At 37.7% G+C, this 14,403-nt stretch overlaps 1 protein-coding gene across 8 annotated transcripts in view; it reads right to left on the reverse strand.

The window, feature by feature from the left end:
• LOC149122674 (uncharacterized) overlaps positions 1 to 12,215 on the reverse strand; it is an 88,561-nt gene extending 76,346 nt beyond the window's left edge. For 2 of the 8 annotated variants that reach the window (XR_016219752.1, XM_089312344.1), the window contains exon 1: positions 11,834 to 12,151. Coding sequence is in view for 1 of the 8 variants with exons in the window: in XM_089312344.1 (XP_089168470.1) it covers positions 11,834 to 12,020 (187 nt within the window). In the remaining 7 variants the exon portion in view is untranslated. Of the gene's footprint in view, positions 1 to 1,270; positions 1,502 to 1,964; positions 2,263 to 11,235; positions 11,407 to 11,833 lie in introns of those variants that run through there. The other 6 variants (XR_016219750.1, XR_016219749.1, XR_016219751.1 and 3 more) reach the window with 6 other exon arrangements.
• Positions 12,216 to 14,403: the final 2,188 nt, after the last annotated feature.

Here is a 14,403-nt window from a genome sequence, read left to right on the forward strand (position 1 = left end):
ACTCAAGATAGCCTGGATATATGCGATCTTTTGTTAGTTCCATATTAGTTTAAACTTGCCATTTTCTATTTCTATAAAGAATGCCATGGGGGGTTTGATTGCGATTGCACTGAAGCTCTAGATTGCTTTAAGTATTATGTACATTTTAGCAATATCAATTATTTAAGTCCATAAAATGGGAGTCTTTCCATTTATCTATATTTTCTCTAATTTCTTTCATCAGTATTTTAAAATGTTCAGTGTACAAATATTTTGCCTCTATTATTTTCATGGATTGAAATAAGATTTTTTTAATCCTATTCCATAAGGGCCTACTTACAAACATGTGTTTTTTACATTAATCAATTGTTTTATTTTCATCAACCTAGTGATTTTTCTGCCGATTTTGATAATAAATCCTGTATTTTAGTTTCAATCTTCTTCTTCTTGTCTTTCAAAATTCAAAGAATCATTATTTCACCTTTGCTGTTGTAAGAGATTGATATGCTTATAAATACCTTGTCTTAACCTTTCTATAATACTATGAATATCCGACATTATTTTCCATCTCATCTTTACCTCCTGCTTTTAAGGTGTCGAGGTTACTGTGTTGTTATATTTTGCATTCTTGACAAGCTAACCTTTAAGCTTATACTCTCAATGGGAGAACTTTTCATGTTTACCATGCAGTTGCATAAATAGTAAAATGTATTCTCTTTTTGCTACCTAACTATGTATTTAGCACTTGTGATTCCTTCTGGTTTTATATTTTCCTGGTTAAATACTAAGTAAAGAACTTTCACTCAGATACTAACCTCCTGGATTTGGTCATTTATTTTTTAGGATGCTCTTTAACCCTGTTTTTTATTGCTTTGGATTTTTTGGTTGTTTGTTTTTCTTTCTAAGCAGTCCTTCAGCAGTATGATTCAATCATTTCAGGGATTTTTAGTTTTTAATGTCTGCTAGAAAAGTAGTGTATCTTTATTATCTTCTTGAAACTAAGAGTAAGGGAGTTGAATTTCTAAGTTTAGTCACAGAATCTGTGATGTGCACCTCATTAGGGTTGTCAGATTCTCCAGAAATGGCTCTAACACTCCAAAGATTTCTAGTTGTAAACATTCTAGAAGCTCAAATGAGAGACTTGGGAGCTCATGTCTTACTGAACTGGATTACTTCTTTTTCAGTAGGATACTTTCAGTAATTGCCCCTTTGTTTGTATTAGGAGAAATTTTTTCTCACAATCTTCCTAAAGGGCAACCTTCTTTTTTTAAAAAAAAAAAAAAAAGATTTACTTATTTATTTGAAAGTCAGAGTTACACAGAGAGAAGGAGAGGCGGTGGGGGGGCGGAGAGGGAGAGAGAAAGGTCTTCCATCCGCTGGCTCACTCCACAGATGGCAGCAACAGCCAGAGCTGCGCCCATCTGAAGCCAGGAGCCAGGAGCTTTTTGCAGTCTCCCATGCAGGTGCAGGGGCCCAAGGACTTGGGCCATCTTCTACTGCTTTCCCAGGCCATAGCGGAGAGCTGGATCAGAAGAGAAGCAGCCAAGACTCAAACCGGTGGCCATATGGGATGCCAGCACTGCAGGTGGTGACTTTACTTGCTATGCCACAGCACCAGCCCAAGAGCAACCTTCTTATTTAAATTTTTTCTAAGATCTATCTATCTATCTATCTATCTAAGAGGTAGAGTTACAGACAGTGAGAAGGAGAGAAAAAGAGAAAGGTATCCATCTGCTGGTTTACTCCCCATATGGCCACAACAGCCAGAGCTGCGCAGATCCAAAGCCAGGACCCAGAAGCTTCTTCCAGGTCTCCTGCATGGGTGCAGGGGCTTAAACACTTGGGCCACCTTCTACTGCTTTCCCAGGCCATAGCAGAGAGCTGAATTGGAAGTGGAGCAGCTGGGACTCAAACCAGCACCCATATGGGATGCCAGCAAGGCAGGTGGCAGCTTTACCTGCAATACCACAGTGCCAGCCCCTTACTTGTTTCTTAAGGAATAAGAAATGTTTCCAACTTGACAGAGAGGTGGAGGAGTTCTGGAGGGTTTATACATTCCTCCAGTGTAGTTTCAAGTACTCTTCTGTGCTTGAAGCACCCTCTTACTTCATTCTTGGTCTAGAGGTAGCCAGCACAATATAATTCAGATATTTGTGGATTTGGAAACATCACTGGGCTTCATTCTCAATGTCCTCTGTTGCAAATGTAGAATCCAGCTCCATTTTGTGTATTTTGCCTTCAAAATCATTTTCCAAGTCTCCCCATTCTCATGTATTCGTATTGCTAAAATGAAAAAAATAGAAACCACTTTCTGTGATAGATTTGATAATGCCTCCCCTACCCAAAGTAGTCAGTGTCCTCAGTCCTAACCTCAAGAATTTGTGAATATGTTGAATGGCAAAAGGTACTTTGCAAGTCTAATTTAACTATCTTGTGATGGGAGATTAAAATTCTGAATTATTCAAATTGGAAAAAATTAAAATCACAATTCTTTGTAAGTGTAGAGCCATTTGGGGCTATAGTTAGAAGTGTGAGAACAGAAGAGGTATTATAGAGATATAATATTGTCAGCATTCAAGATAAAAGAAGGGAACCAGACTATTTCCAGATTCTAGAAAAAAACAAGAAAAAGGATTTTCTTTCACCCTTCACAGAGAAACACCACCCTGCTGGCACCTTGACATTAGCAGCGTGTGACCTGTATTGGATTTCTAGCAAAAGACTGCATGGTCATGAGTTCATGTTGCTATAAACCACTGAGTTTGTGATAATTTGTTATAGCAGCAATAGGAAACTCATACACTGTTGTTTCATTGGGATTTGGAAGTGGTGCAAAGGTGGATTCACTCTTAGTTCCCATCCTTAGATATAAATAAGTATTAGCAGTTTCTTGTGCATCCTTGCAGAAATATGCTAAATCAATGCAAACAGAGATAGCCAATGTAGCATATTCATTTTTCACACATATTACAGATATTCTTATCTTCTGAGCTATTTTTACTTATCAGTATTTGTTAGAACATATTCCATAGCAGCATTTAATTTTCACATTTTTTCTAACTTTAGATATGTGTTTATTATAACTTATTCAACCGATGTCTATTGATTCACATGTATTTTGTTGGCAAGCTTTTGTGATTTTAATAGTGAAATAAAGAGAATTGTAATACTTATACATATTATGAAATATACATTAGACAAATTAGAAAGGAATAGCTGGATTAAAAGATAAACACATCTGTAATTTTATAAAAATCAGGTTTTTTAACAAGTGGATCTATAATTCTAGATACATTAAAATAATAGCAATACAAAATAAAATGATGAAAGCCAAAAGAAAATATATGAAGGTATAAATATAAAGCCAGATCTCTCCTAAATCCTCTTTCTGTTGCCTCAAGATTTAATAATTAAACATCAAAGATATAGTTGTAAAATTTATCACTTTAAGAAACTTAAAAAATTCACTATAGAGTATAAATAAGCAGACTATGTAGATTGTTTCTAAACTAAAGAGAAAAGAAAGAATTGGGAAGATGATTGGATTATAGTAGCCACACATTCATTGTCAATGTTGAAGACCTTGTGCTTATTGTAAAAAATAATTATACTCTTCCATTGTACTAAAAAAGATGAATCTGATGTACATTTTTAACTCTCATGTTCCTTAAATGTCCAGTCTTTGACATCAGCTGAATGTAGGGAACATTTTTAAATACAGTGGTTGGGTTCCACAGTCTGCCTGCTTTCAAAAAAAATTTTATTTATTTATCAAAGACAGAGATAGACAAAGAGAGAGAAAGAGAGACAGAGACGGAGACATCGAGTGAGTGAAAAAGAACAAGATAGAGAAGTCCATCCATTGTTTTACTTCCCAAATGCCTGCAATAGCCAGACTACATCAAGCCAAGGCCAGGAACCAAGAAGTCAATCTTGTTTTCCCCCATGGGTGTCAAGAACCCAGTAACGTGAGCCATCACCTTGTGCTACACATGATTTGCATTAGCAGGGAGCTAGTATCAGCAGTGGATCCAGGACTTGAACTCAGGCAGCCAGCCTGATGTGGGATATGGGCTTTCTAACTGGTGGCTTAACTGTCCGGCCAGTCACTCACCCCTCCTTTAATTGGCTTGCTTTCTCTTAATTTGTGACCTTGAGACATCATTTTTAGTGCATATCATCTTTATCTAATATGCAATTACCAGTCCATTGAAAATGATCCTCAATACTCATTTGATTTTCACAAATGTATGAAAAATAAAAGTATTATCATTTGTTTATTGCCCTAGTATACATATTAAAGTATGTACGAAATGAATGTTTTTTAAAAAAAAATCTGATTAGGGTTATACAAAACTTTTATAAGTTTTCTACTCCAACATTTGTCCCTATCTGTCTGGGTACCTTCCTATAGCTTTCTTTAAACTTTGCCAAAGAAAATACATACACTTCCCTGCAGTGAAAGCATTAAAGTTCCCATACAGAAACCCATTCCCATGGAACCCAAATAAAAACATAAAGAAGACTGTTGGTAGACTAAATACATTTCAAGTCTTCTCTGGATTTCTATTTAAACACACAGTCTGATTTTTACTCAGTTGACTCTCTTCTCTATTAAGCCCAGGGCGCAAGGACCAGGACTCACTTTTATGGCTTTGCAATAGCAATGATGACAGCTAAGGCTAAACAGGCCCACATTAGGTCCAGCAGTGCCAACAGACACACGTTGCACAGATTATTTGGTTAGAATACCAACAAATGAATCCCAACAGAATCTTTCTTAGTACCAGCACCTGAGTCATAATGGACATTCAGTAATTGTTTGTTGCATTATGACCCAGTGATTCTTCAATTTATTACATATTCAGTGATCTGAGCCTAAAGAGGCTGAGAGGTTAACTAACAAAATGGGAAGTTCAACTCGAGTTCTTTTTTCAAACCTTTCTTTGTGTGGATTCTGGTACTTGGGGTGTAGAGTTAGGGTCCTGTAGTTATTAACATATAAAAGTTCGACTGTATTTTTAATAGTTACCTAGCATATTAAACTGAATTTGCTTTGATGTACTCTTATCTCATTTTTTATTAAGATGGATTTTGCATGAGTCAACTTAAGATATTATGTGAAAAATAACCTTGAAAGTGAACGAATGTTAAGCACAAAGTGATCATTTAAAGCCACACCAAAATAATTCCTAAAGAGAATGTAGTTTGGGAAAGAAGTTTGTTTTTATTTTCATTTTTCCCTCAATTCTAGAGCCTTAAATGGTGGTTGAATGTATAGGTTACTTATTAGTGTTGGGAATGAGGGATGATCTAATTATTCCATGAAATTAAAACCACATGACACATAATTCAATAAATCATGCATGGGATATTGGGCACTCAAGATGAGACAGATTTGTTGTGTAAAAAGTAACAGGGGGTGAACCAATGGAAAAAGGAAGACCATTCTCTCTGTGTCTCTATCACTGCCACTCTGCCTGTCAAAAAAACAAAAAAAAAAAAAAAAAAAAAAAAACAAGCAGCAGGAGAAAAACAAAAAAGAAGAAGTAACACAGAAATTAATGAATCTCAGGAAATTGAGGGACTTTTTTCAGGGCAAACTACAAACTTCCCTCAGCCAAGAAGTAAGCCAGTATTTATATTTATGTGTTCTCACTGGTGTATTTTTGGAGTATGACAAGGAACATTATATAAGGGAGCAGGGAACTGCATGATCCTAGGAAAAGAGAAGTACCATTCCAGAAGAATGAAAAGTTGTACCTTGCACTGATGCTTTCTTTTGTACATGCAATTCACAGCTAAATATAAACAGGACTGTAAGAATTGTTGAGGAACTTCCTAGTGCTCAGAAAGCAGATGACACATCAATGCAACATTTAACTGAATGCAAACCCTGAAATACTAGCCATGTTTTCAGGAATCCCTCATGTCTATGGGAAGCATGATGTGCCTTAAATATATTGAAGGAATTCTGAAATTCTCTCTCTTCTAATGTCTTCAAAGAATTCAAAATCATTTGAAACAAAAACAGCCTTACATCAGTGGAAAGTAATACAAAAATTTATTTCTAGTTTAGAAATACATATACATTTATATTATAAAGGTAGTTAATTTAGTGAAGATTTATTAAAGCTGGTTTTCTACCCAAATACTTCACATACTTTATCCAAGACTCATAATAGCAAAAACTGAAGTTAATGTCAGGAACTTTTTGGTTCTCTGTTCATCTCTCCTTGATCTACCACCTATTTAGATCAAAATTCCAGCAGTCAAATGGCAATAGTGAAGGTATATCTTTGCCTGGATGTTGTCACAAAGTTTGAATGACAGTTCTCCAAATGTAACCCTAATCCAGTCAAGAGCTTTGCCAAACCTGATCTCTCTATGACTTTTAATCACCATTAAAATAATTATCTATTTAGGTCTCGAAGTGTAAACGTGGGCCTCTCTGAAAATTTGAACATTGAGAAGAGACGACCATAAAGCGGAAAGGTAGAAGGTAGAAAAAGTCAGTTTGTGTGCAGAAGAAAAGTGGTGATAGCTTGGATTGGGTAAGTAGCCAAGAAGTGTGTGATGGTGTAGTTTTATATACAAAGTGTAATCTGGATTTCTCTGAGGATTTCATTCCCCATCGTTGTTGACTTCATGAGGATTTCCCTCCACATAATCAAACAGCTCCCAAGCATCACATTTCATAGATTTGACATTGGAAGGGCTGAATTTTTACTTCCAATTAGAAAATGTCGTGGAAATCTGTAATTGGTCCAGAGCATGTCATATCGTTCTATTATAATGGCATGTCCTAAGCATAATAGGACATAAGTCTCTGAATTCCCAAATCCTCCATGACAGGAGACTTTATAGAGATATCACTGGTAAAACTCATTTATTTTGGTAGAACCTTTCAAAAATCACTTGGACCACTTTTCAGTCTGTCACCACATAAGAGCCCATAAATTTTTCAGCTCACAAGCCTTGGAGGGACCAATTAAATAGAATTTTCCAAATGTAATTTTATAAAGAAATTGGGTGAGGAGTAGCCGAGCTCTCTATTTCATTCTGCTCCTCTTCTGCTTATGAAAGAAAAGCTATTTCATATGATAGAGGGAGGATATCAAAGACTAGACCAAAATTGTGACTGCAAATAAGTTGTATAGTTCATTCATATGCTAATCTGCACTGAAGTGTTCGAGATGTAAAAATCTAAACCTAGTTACTCTTCTATAGCATATCTATGTCTTGTTCACTAAGGTATTACCAGCACCAAGTCCCATACCTGGCACATCACATCAAAGCAATGAATCTTTTTTTGAATGGGTAAATGAGACTTACCACACTGGGAAATCATGAATTTTCAATTTGCTCCCTTGTACGCCACTCTTTGGCAAAGATCATAACTCCTAAGCCTGGTGAATGGCGGGGGGGGGGGGGTATGGAGGGAAGGAAATGAACGTATCACCTCTTTAGAAGTCTCTTTTAGCGCTCTTAGAATGATTTCAGTTTAGTATCCATTTTCTCACCAAATGAAAATTATGTGCTTGAAAAGGACAAGGATAGGAAAAATAATTTCCTAGGCTTTGTTTCTTTCGGATGTCATTTTACAGCCATTAATGATTGCTGCATATACACTAGTTTCAAACACAGATACTTCCTTCAGAAAGTGTGTGAAATAGTTTTGGACCAAGGAACAAATGCATGTAAATTCCAGTTATGACAAAAAGTGATAAAATGCTATTTTAGAAAAAACAGAAATCTTTCAAAGGAACCTGATATGCCACAAACACTCATCTGCTCTTGGGAGAAGTAAACACAGACCCTCACGCTCCGGAGAGCATTTGGTACATAGTACGGACTGAACTGTTTCTAGCCACCCCAAATTATATGTTGAAGAACTAAGCCCCAGTACTGCAGAATGGGACTGTGTTTGGAGATAAGGCTTTTAGTGAAGCGATGAGGTGAAATGGAGTCATTAGGGCCCAGCATATGGCGGAGCAGTTAAGTTGCTGCATGGGATGCACAGATGCCCTTCATTTGAGTTCATATCTGCTCCCCATTTCAGCCTCCTAACAATGTGTGCACTCTGGGAGGCAGCAGGTGACAGCTCAAGTGATTAGGTGGCTGCCATCCACGCGTGGCACTCAGATTGAGTTCCTAGTTTTTGGCTTCAGCCTGACACAATCCTGTCTGTTGCAGTTATTTGAGGAATAAACCAGCAACTGGGAGATCTCTGCCAATCTGTCTCTTTCTCTTTGACTTTTCAAATAAGTAAAAACAATTTAATTAAATTTTTAGTATGAGATCATTGGAGTGGACCATAATCCAAATTGACAGGTATCTCTATAAGCAGAGGAAATTTAGATACAGACATGCATAAAGGAAAAATACCATGTGACCATGAAGATGGTCATTTATGAGCCAAAGGAAGAGGTTGTGGAAGAAAACACCCCTGCAAAACTATGGCTATGTGTTTTCAGCCTCTACAAATGAAAAAATTATTTTTTGTTTTTTAAGCCACCTTCTCAGTGATGCTTTTTATAGTTACCCTAGCAAACAATACAAAACAAGATAGACTTTGTTCAGGGTGAGATTTAGCTGCAACGAAGTGGCAGAGCATACATGGTCTTCTGAACATGGTTATCTCTCAGAGATGTGTATTTGGCAACCATGGATGATTGCCTGTGCCTTAGAAAAGGCTCTGAGAATGAGAACCCACACTCAATACACAGGAGAAAAAGCTGTAGGGGAGGGAGGGGGGGCAATATTTAGACAAACCTAGGATATTGAGACTTCTCTGAGATCCAGGATCTAGAGGTCGATTTAAGCTGCTTCTTTTGAACTCAGTAGCAGCCTTCTAAGAAAACCCTTTGTGTCAAGCCTCTCTGTAGCTCATAGTGTGAGAAGACTGAAAATTTGGCCAGTTGACCTTCTGTAAGACATAGATTCTTTGGTGGAATTAATGTAAAGATTAATGACTGATAAAGTGTGTTCCCAAAGAATGGCTACCACTAAATAATGGAAGGGATATCCACTTGTAAATTACAATTTCACTGGAATGTGAAGAAATGTGTAGCCTTCTTTACCTCCCCCAAATATGTTAGTATTTTATATACATATATACTTACCCTAATGAGTCACCAATGTAAACACACCTTGCATTTAGAATTTACCTCTACATTGTATTAATATTACACAAGCAAAGGCAAAAGAGAAATGGAAGTGATGCAGTTACATCGTAACCTCCCTAGTGACTCCAATTACAAGTCTAGATCACTGAAGAACTACCTGCTCTGAGGAGAAGGAGGAACTGGTGGTCACTTGGGAATTCACATATACCTGAATCTAATCTAAAGGGAGATGGCAAATATAATTTCACACTTGCACATTACTGAGGAAGTAGGTCAGCATCAAAGCCTGGCTCAGCATTAGGCAATTCATTGGCAAGATTCTCTCACAGCTTGGCCCCTTACCTGCTGCCATCTGGTTTAGGTTTCACAATCACCTGCTTCTTAGGCAGTGCAGGTTAGGCAGCCCTGAAAAACTGTGAGAAAACTGCCCGAACCTGTGGGGTTTTTCCACTGGAAACTTCTGAACCTGGCATAGTAGGTGGAATGCACTAGCATTTTCATGTGGCAACGTGACCTAAAAAGACTCAGAGGCAGATAGTTTGGGTACATATGCCTAAGGACTTTAGACAAATACATTACATAACATTAAAATGATGCTCATCTGATTTCCAGTTAATAACGAGAACAATGAAAGATGCTTATGTTGCATAAGCAACTGAATACCAGGGTAGAGTCCATTTTCAAAGGCTAATGATTATTTAGTCAACTGTCATATATTTCTAATATGTTTCACAAAGAAAATAGGAGTGTGTCTAAAAAGCTATACAATTTCTGGGAAAATGATCAATATACCAATTTTTGTTAGTATGATGAACTATGAATTTTTACAGCTTTTATTCATGAGATATGCACCTTTGGCCATACCATGAATAGGTGAGCAATACGTCTTTGATCATGTTCATTATCCTATTTATAAATTGCTGGATTCGGGGCCAGTGCTGTGGCTTAGTGGGTAAAGCTGCCACCTGCAGTGCCGGCATCCCATATGGGCGCCAGTTTGAATCCCAGCTACTCCATTTCCAATCTAGCTCTCTGCTATGGCCTGGGAAAGCAGTAGAAGGTGGCCCAAGTCCTTGGGTCCCTGCACCCATGTGGGAGACCCAGAAGAAGCTCCTGGCTCCTGGCTTTGGATCAGCGCAACTCTGGCCATTGTGGCCATCTGGGGAGTGAACCAGCTGATGGAAGGCCTCTCTCTCTGCCTCTCCTTCTCTCTCTGTTTAACTCTGGCTCAAGTAAATAAATAAATCTTCAAAAAAAAAATAAATTGCTGGATTCAAATTGCTAGTATTCTCTCAAATATCTTTGCATTTATCTTCATGAGTGATACTAGTTTGTAATTATATTCTTTTAATCACATTGTCAAATTTGGAATAACAGTTATCCTAGCTTTCTGAAGTAAGTTGCAAAGTCATTCAAGTTTATGTTGAATTTGTAGTAATTCCTAACTAAATATTTGATAGAATTCTTCATTCAAGGCTTTTGGGCCTGGAGATTTTATTATAAGATTTTATTTGAATTCAGATTTTCTGTCTCTTATTTGGTAAGATGTATTTTGAAAGAAGTTGATTATTTTTGCAGGCTGTTGCTGTCAATTACATTAAGATTTGCATATTACCTGTATGACCTGTAATGATGCTTCTCTATGAATGCTGATATTGTACTATCTTTCCTTTTCTTGACTAATCTACCTCAGGATTTATCAATTTATCTTTAAAAAAATGTTTAAGATTTTTTTGGCTGTCTCTTTTCCATTTTATTGATTTACACTTTTATATTTCTTATTTTATTTCTTCTATTTATTGCAAATATCCTATTTTTCCAGCATTAATTACAAATGGAAGCTTTAATCATTGATTTTTAACTTTTTACCTTTTCTACTATAAGTATTTAAAACTCAAATTACTCTCTTATCCCCAATGTTATTGTATTCTATCATTTTCAATATCTTGAGTTTCATGATCATTGAGGTAAAATATTTTCAATGTCTATTGTGATACTTTATTTGGCCAATGAATTACTTAGAAGTAATTTCATTAATTTCTTCAATTGTTTTTGTTTTTGTGTTTTTGTGTTTTTTTGTGTTTTTTTTTTTTTTTTTTTTTTTTTTTTTTTTTTTTTGACAGGCAGAGTTAGTGAGAGAGAGAGACAGAGAATAAGGTCTTCATTCCATTGGTTCACCCCGAAATGGCCAATCCGAAGCCAGGAGCCAGGTGCTTCCTCTTGGTCTCCCATGCAGGTGCAGGGCTCAAGCACTTGGGTCAACCTCCATTGCCTTCCCGGGCGACAGTAGAGAGCTGGACTGGAAGAGGAGCAACCGGGACAGAACTGGCGCCCCAACCAGGACTAGAACCTGGTGTACTGGTGCCACAGGCAGAGGATTAGCCTAGTGAGCCACGGTGCTGGCCATCAATCTGCTGTTAATACCATTCAAATTTAACCTCTTAAATATATTTTCATAATTCTAAGTTTTCCATTTTATTTCTACTTTATAGTTTCTAAATTTCTTCTAAAAGTATCCATCACATCGCCACTGTATTGGTCAAGTCTTTTTAATCAAACAGGGTGTAAACTCTAATATACGTCCCTTTCTCTAGGTCAATCAGCAGTTGCTAGCTCCACTCTACTTTGGAGTCCCAAATTCCTTTTCTGAGTCCTAAAACATAATAATAAGTTTATGTTGTATTTCTAAAAAAAAAAATTTTTAAGGGGAGAGCAAGGTCACCCACCATGTGGAAGCTGAGACGCGGGAGCCACCAGGGCCGCTGGAACTGCCGAACCCGCTGGACCCGCAGGAGCCGCAGAGTCTGCACGCCAACGCTGGAAGGGGAGGTGAGCTAAAAACCTCTCGGTAACCTGAGACATTGGCGGGGAGAGGCAGAAAAAACCTGCAGAGAACGAGGCCTGAAGCCCCATTGGGGAAAGTTCACCAGGCTGGCTGGAGGAGAGGAAAAATCGAATAAATAAGGGGAACCTGCAGAGACAATTAGCCTCTCTCTCCACTCACCTTACAAAGCTGAGCAAGACAAAGGGCAGGCGCCATTTTGCATATGTAAAGTGGGTGCCCCTCATTAGCCAAGCAGAAAAACCTGACTCTGGTAAGCAAAGGAATACCCACAGGGGCCACATTTCATACATCAACTACTCTCAATTCCACTCAGCTGTGTGGAATTACTTCCCAACTGAGTCAAAAAAAGAAAGAGAGAGAGAGAGAGAGAGAGAGAGAGCGAGCAAGAGAACAATCAGGGTGAATCACCTTTGGCACACCCTTAACCCTGTAGAACCAGGGCTCTCTGGCCACACCCATCACAGCCTCTAAGGATCCATCAAAAGCAGACAGTCCTCTTAATCTAAAGTCACAGTATAATGAGAAAAAAGAATATCTCTAATGTGACAAACAAACGCAAAAGCCGAGGTAACAAGAACAAGGAAGACACTATGACACCCCCAAATGAAATAGACACCCCAATTCAAGATTATGAAGATGATGAGATAGAAGAAATGCAAGAAGCGGATCTCAAAAATTGGTATTTCTATTTTTTTTTTTTAAAAAGATTTACCTATTTATTTGAGAGGCAGAGATACAGAGATAGGGAGGGATGAGAGAAAGATCTTCCACACTCTTATTTTTTTTTCTTTTTTTTTTTAACTTTTATTTAATGAATATAAATTTCCAAAGTACGATTTATGGATTACAATGGCTTCCCCCCATACCGTCCCTCCCACCCACAACCCTCCCCTTTCCCACTCCCTCTCCCCTTCCATTCACATCAAGATTCATTTTCGATTATCTTAATATACAGAAGATCAGCTTAGTATACATTAAGTAAGGATTTCAACAGTTTGCTCCCACACAGAAACATAAAGTGAAAAATAATAGATGATTTTTTTTAAAATGATGATGAAATCAGATCAGACCTATTGTCATGTTTAATCCCAGTGAGAGTCAAGTTGGGAGTTGATAATTTCTTTTCTTTTTTTTTTTTTTTACAGAGGATCAGTTTAGTATGCATTAAGTAAAGATTTCAACAGTTTGCACGCCCATAGAAACACAAAGTGAAATATATTGTTTGAGTACTCGTTATAGCATTAAATCTCAATGCACAGCACATTAAGGACAGAGATCCTACATGAGGAGTAAGTGCACAGTGACTCCTGTTGTTGACTTTACCAATTGACACTCCTGTCTATGGCATCAGTAATCTCCCTATGCTCCAGTCATGAGTTTCCAAGGCTATGGAAGCCCTCTGAGTTCTCCGACTCTTATCTTGTTTAGACAAGGTCATAGTCAAAGTGGAGGTTCTCTCCTCCCTTCAGAGAAAGGTACCTCCTTCTGTGAAGACCTGTTCTTTCCACTGAGATCTCACTCACAGAGATCTTTTGCCAGAGTGTCTTGGCTTTCCATGCCTGAAATACTCTCATGGGCTTTTCAGCCAGATCCGAGTGCCTTTAGGGCTGATTCTGAGGCCAGAGTGCTATTTAGGACATCTGCCATTCTATGAGTCTGCTGAGTATCTCACTTCCCATGTTGGATCACTCTCCCCTTTATTTATTCTATCGGTTAGTGTTAGCAGGTACTAGACTTGTTTATGTGCTCCCTTTGACTCTTAGTCCTTTCATTATGATCAATTGTGAACTGAAATTGATCACTTGGACTAGTGAGATGGCATTGGTACATGCCACCTTGATGGGATTAAATTGGAGTCCCCTGGTATGTTTCTAACTCTACCATTTGGGGCAAGTCAGCTTGAGCATGTCCCAAATTATATATCTCTTCCCTCTCTTATTCCTACTCTTATGTTTAACAGGGATCACATTTCAGTTAAATTTCAACACTTAAGAATAACTGTGTATTAATTACAGAATTAAACCAGTCATATTAAGTAGAACAGACAAAAAAACTACTAAGAGGGATAATGTATTAAGTTGTTCATTAACAGTCAGGGCTATGCTGATCAAGTCACCGTTTCCCATAGTGTCCATTCCACTTCAACAGGTTTCCTTTTTGGTGTTCAGTCAGTTGTCACCGATCAGGGAGAACATATGGTATTTGTCCCTTTGGGACTGGCCCATTTCACTCAGCATGATGTGTTCCAGATTCCTCCATTCTGTTGCAAATGACCGGACTTCGTTGTTTCCCACTGCGGCATAGTATTCTAAAGAGTACATATTCCATAATTTCTTTATCCAGTCTACCGTTGATGGGCATTCAGGTTGGTTCCAGGTCCTAGCTATTGTGAATTGAGCTGCAGCAAACATCAGGCTGCAGACCGCTTTTTTGTTTGCCAACTTAAACTCC

Source organism: Oryctolagus cuniculus, chromosome 13 (genome assembly GCF_051225735.1).
Source record: "Oryctolagus cuniculus isolate XC-2025 breed Fujian yellow rabbit chromosome 13, ASM5122573v1, whole genome shotgun sequence".
Lineage (NCBI taxonomy): Eukaryota > Metazoa > Chordata > Mammalia > Lagomorpha > Leporidae > Oryctolagus > Oryctolagus cuniculus.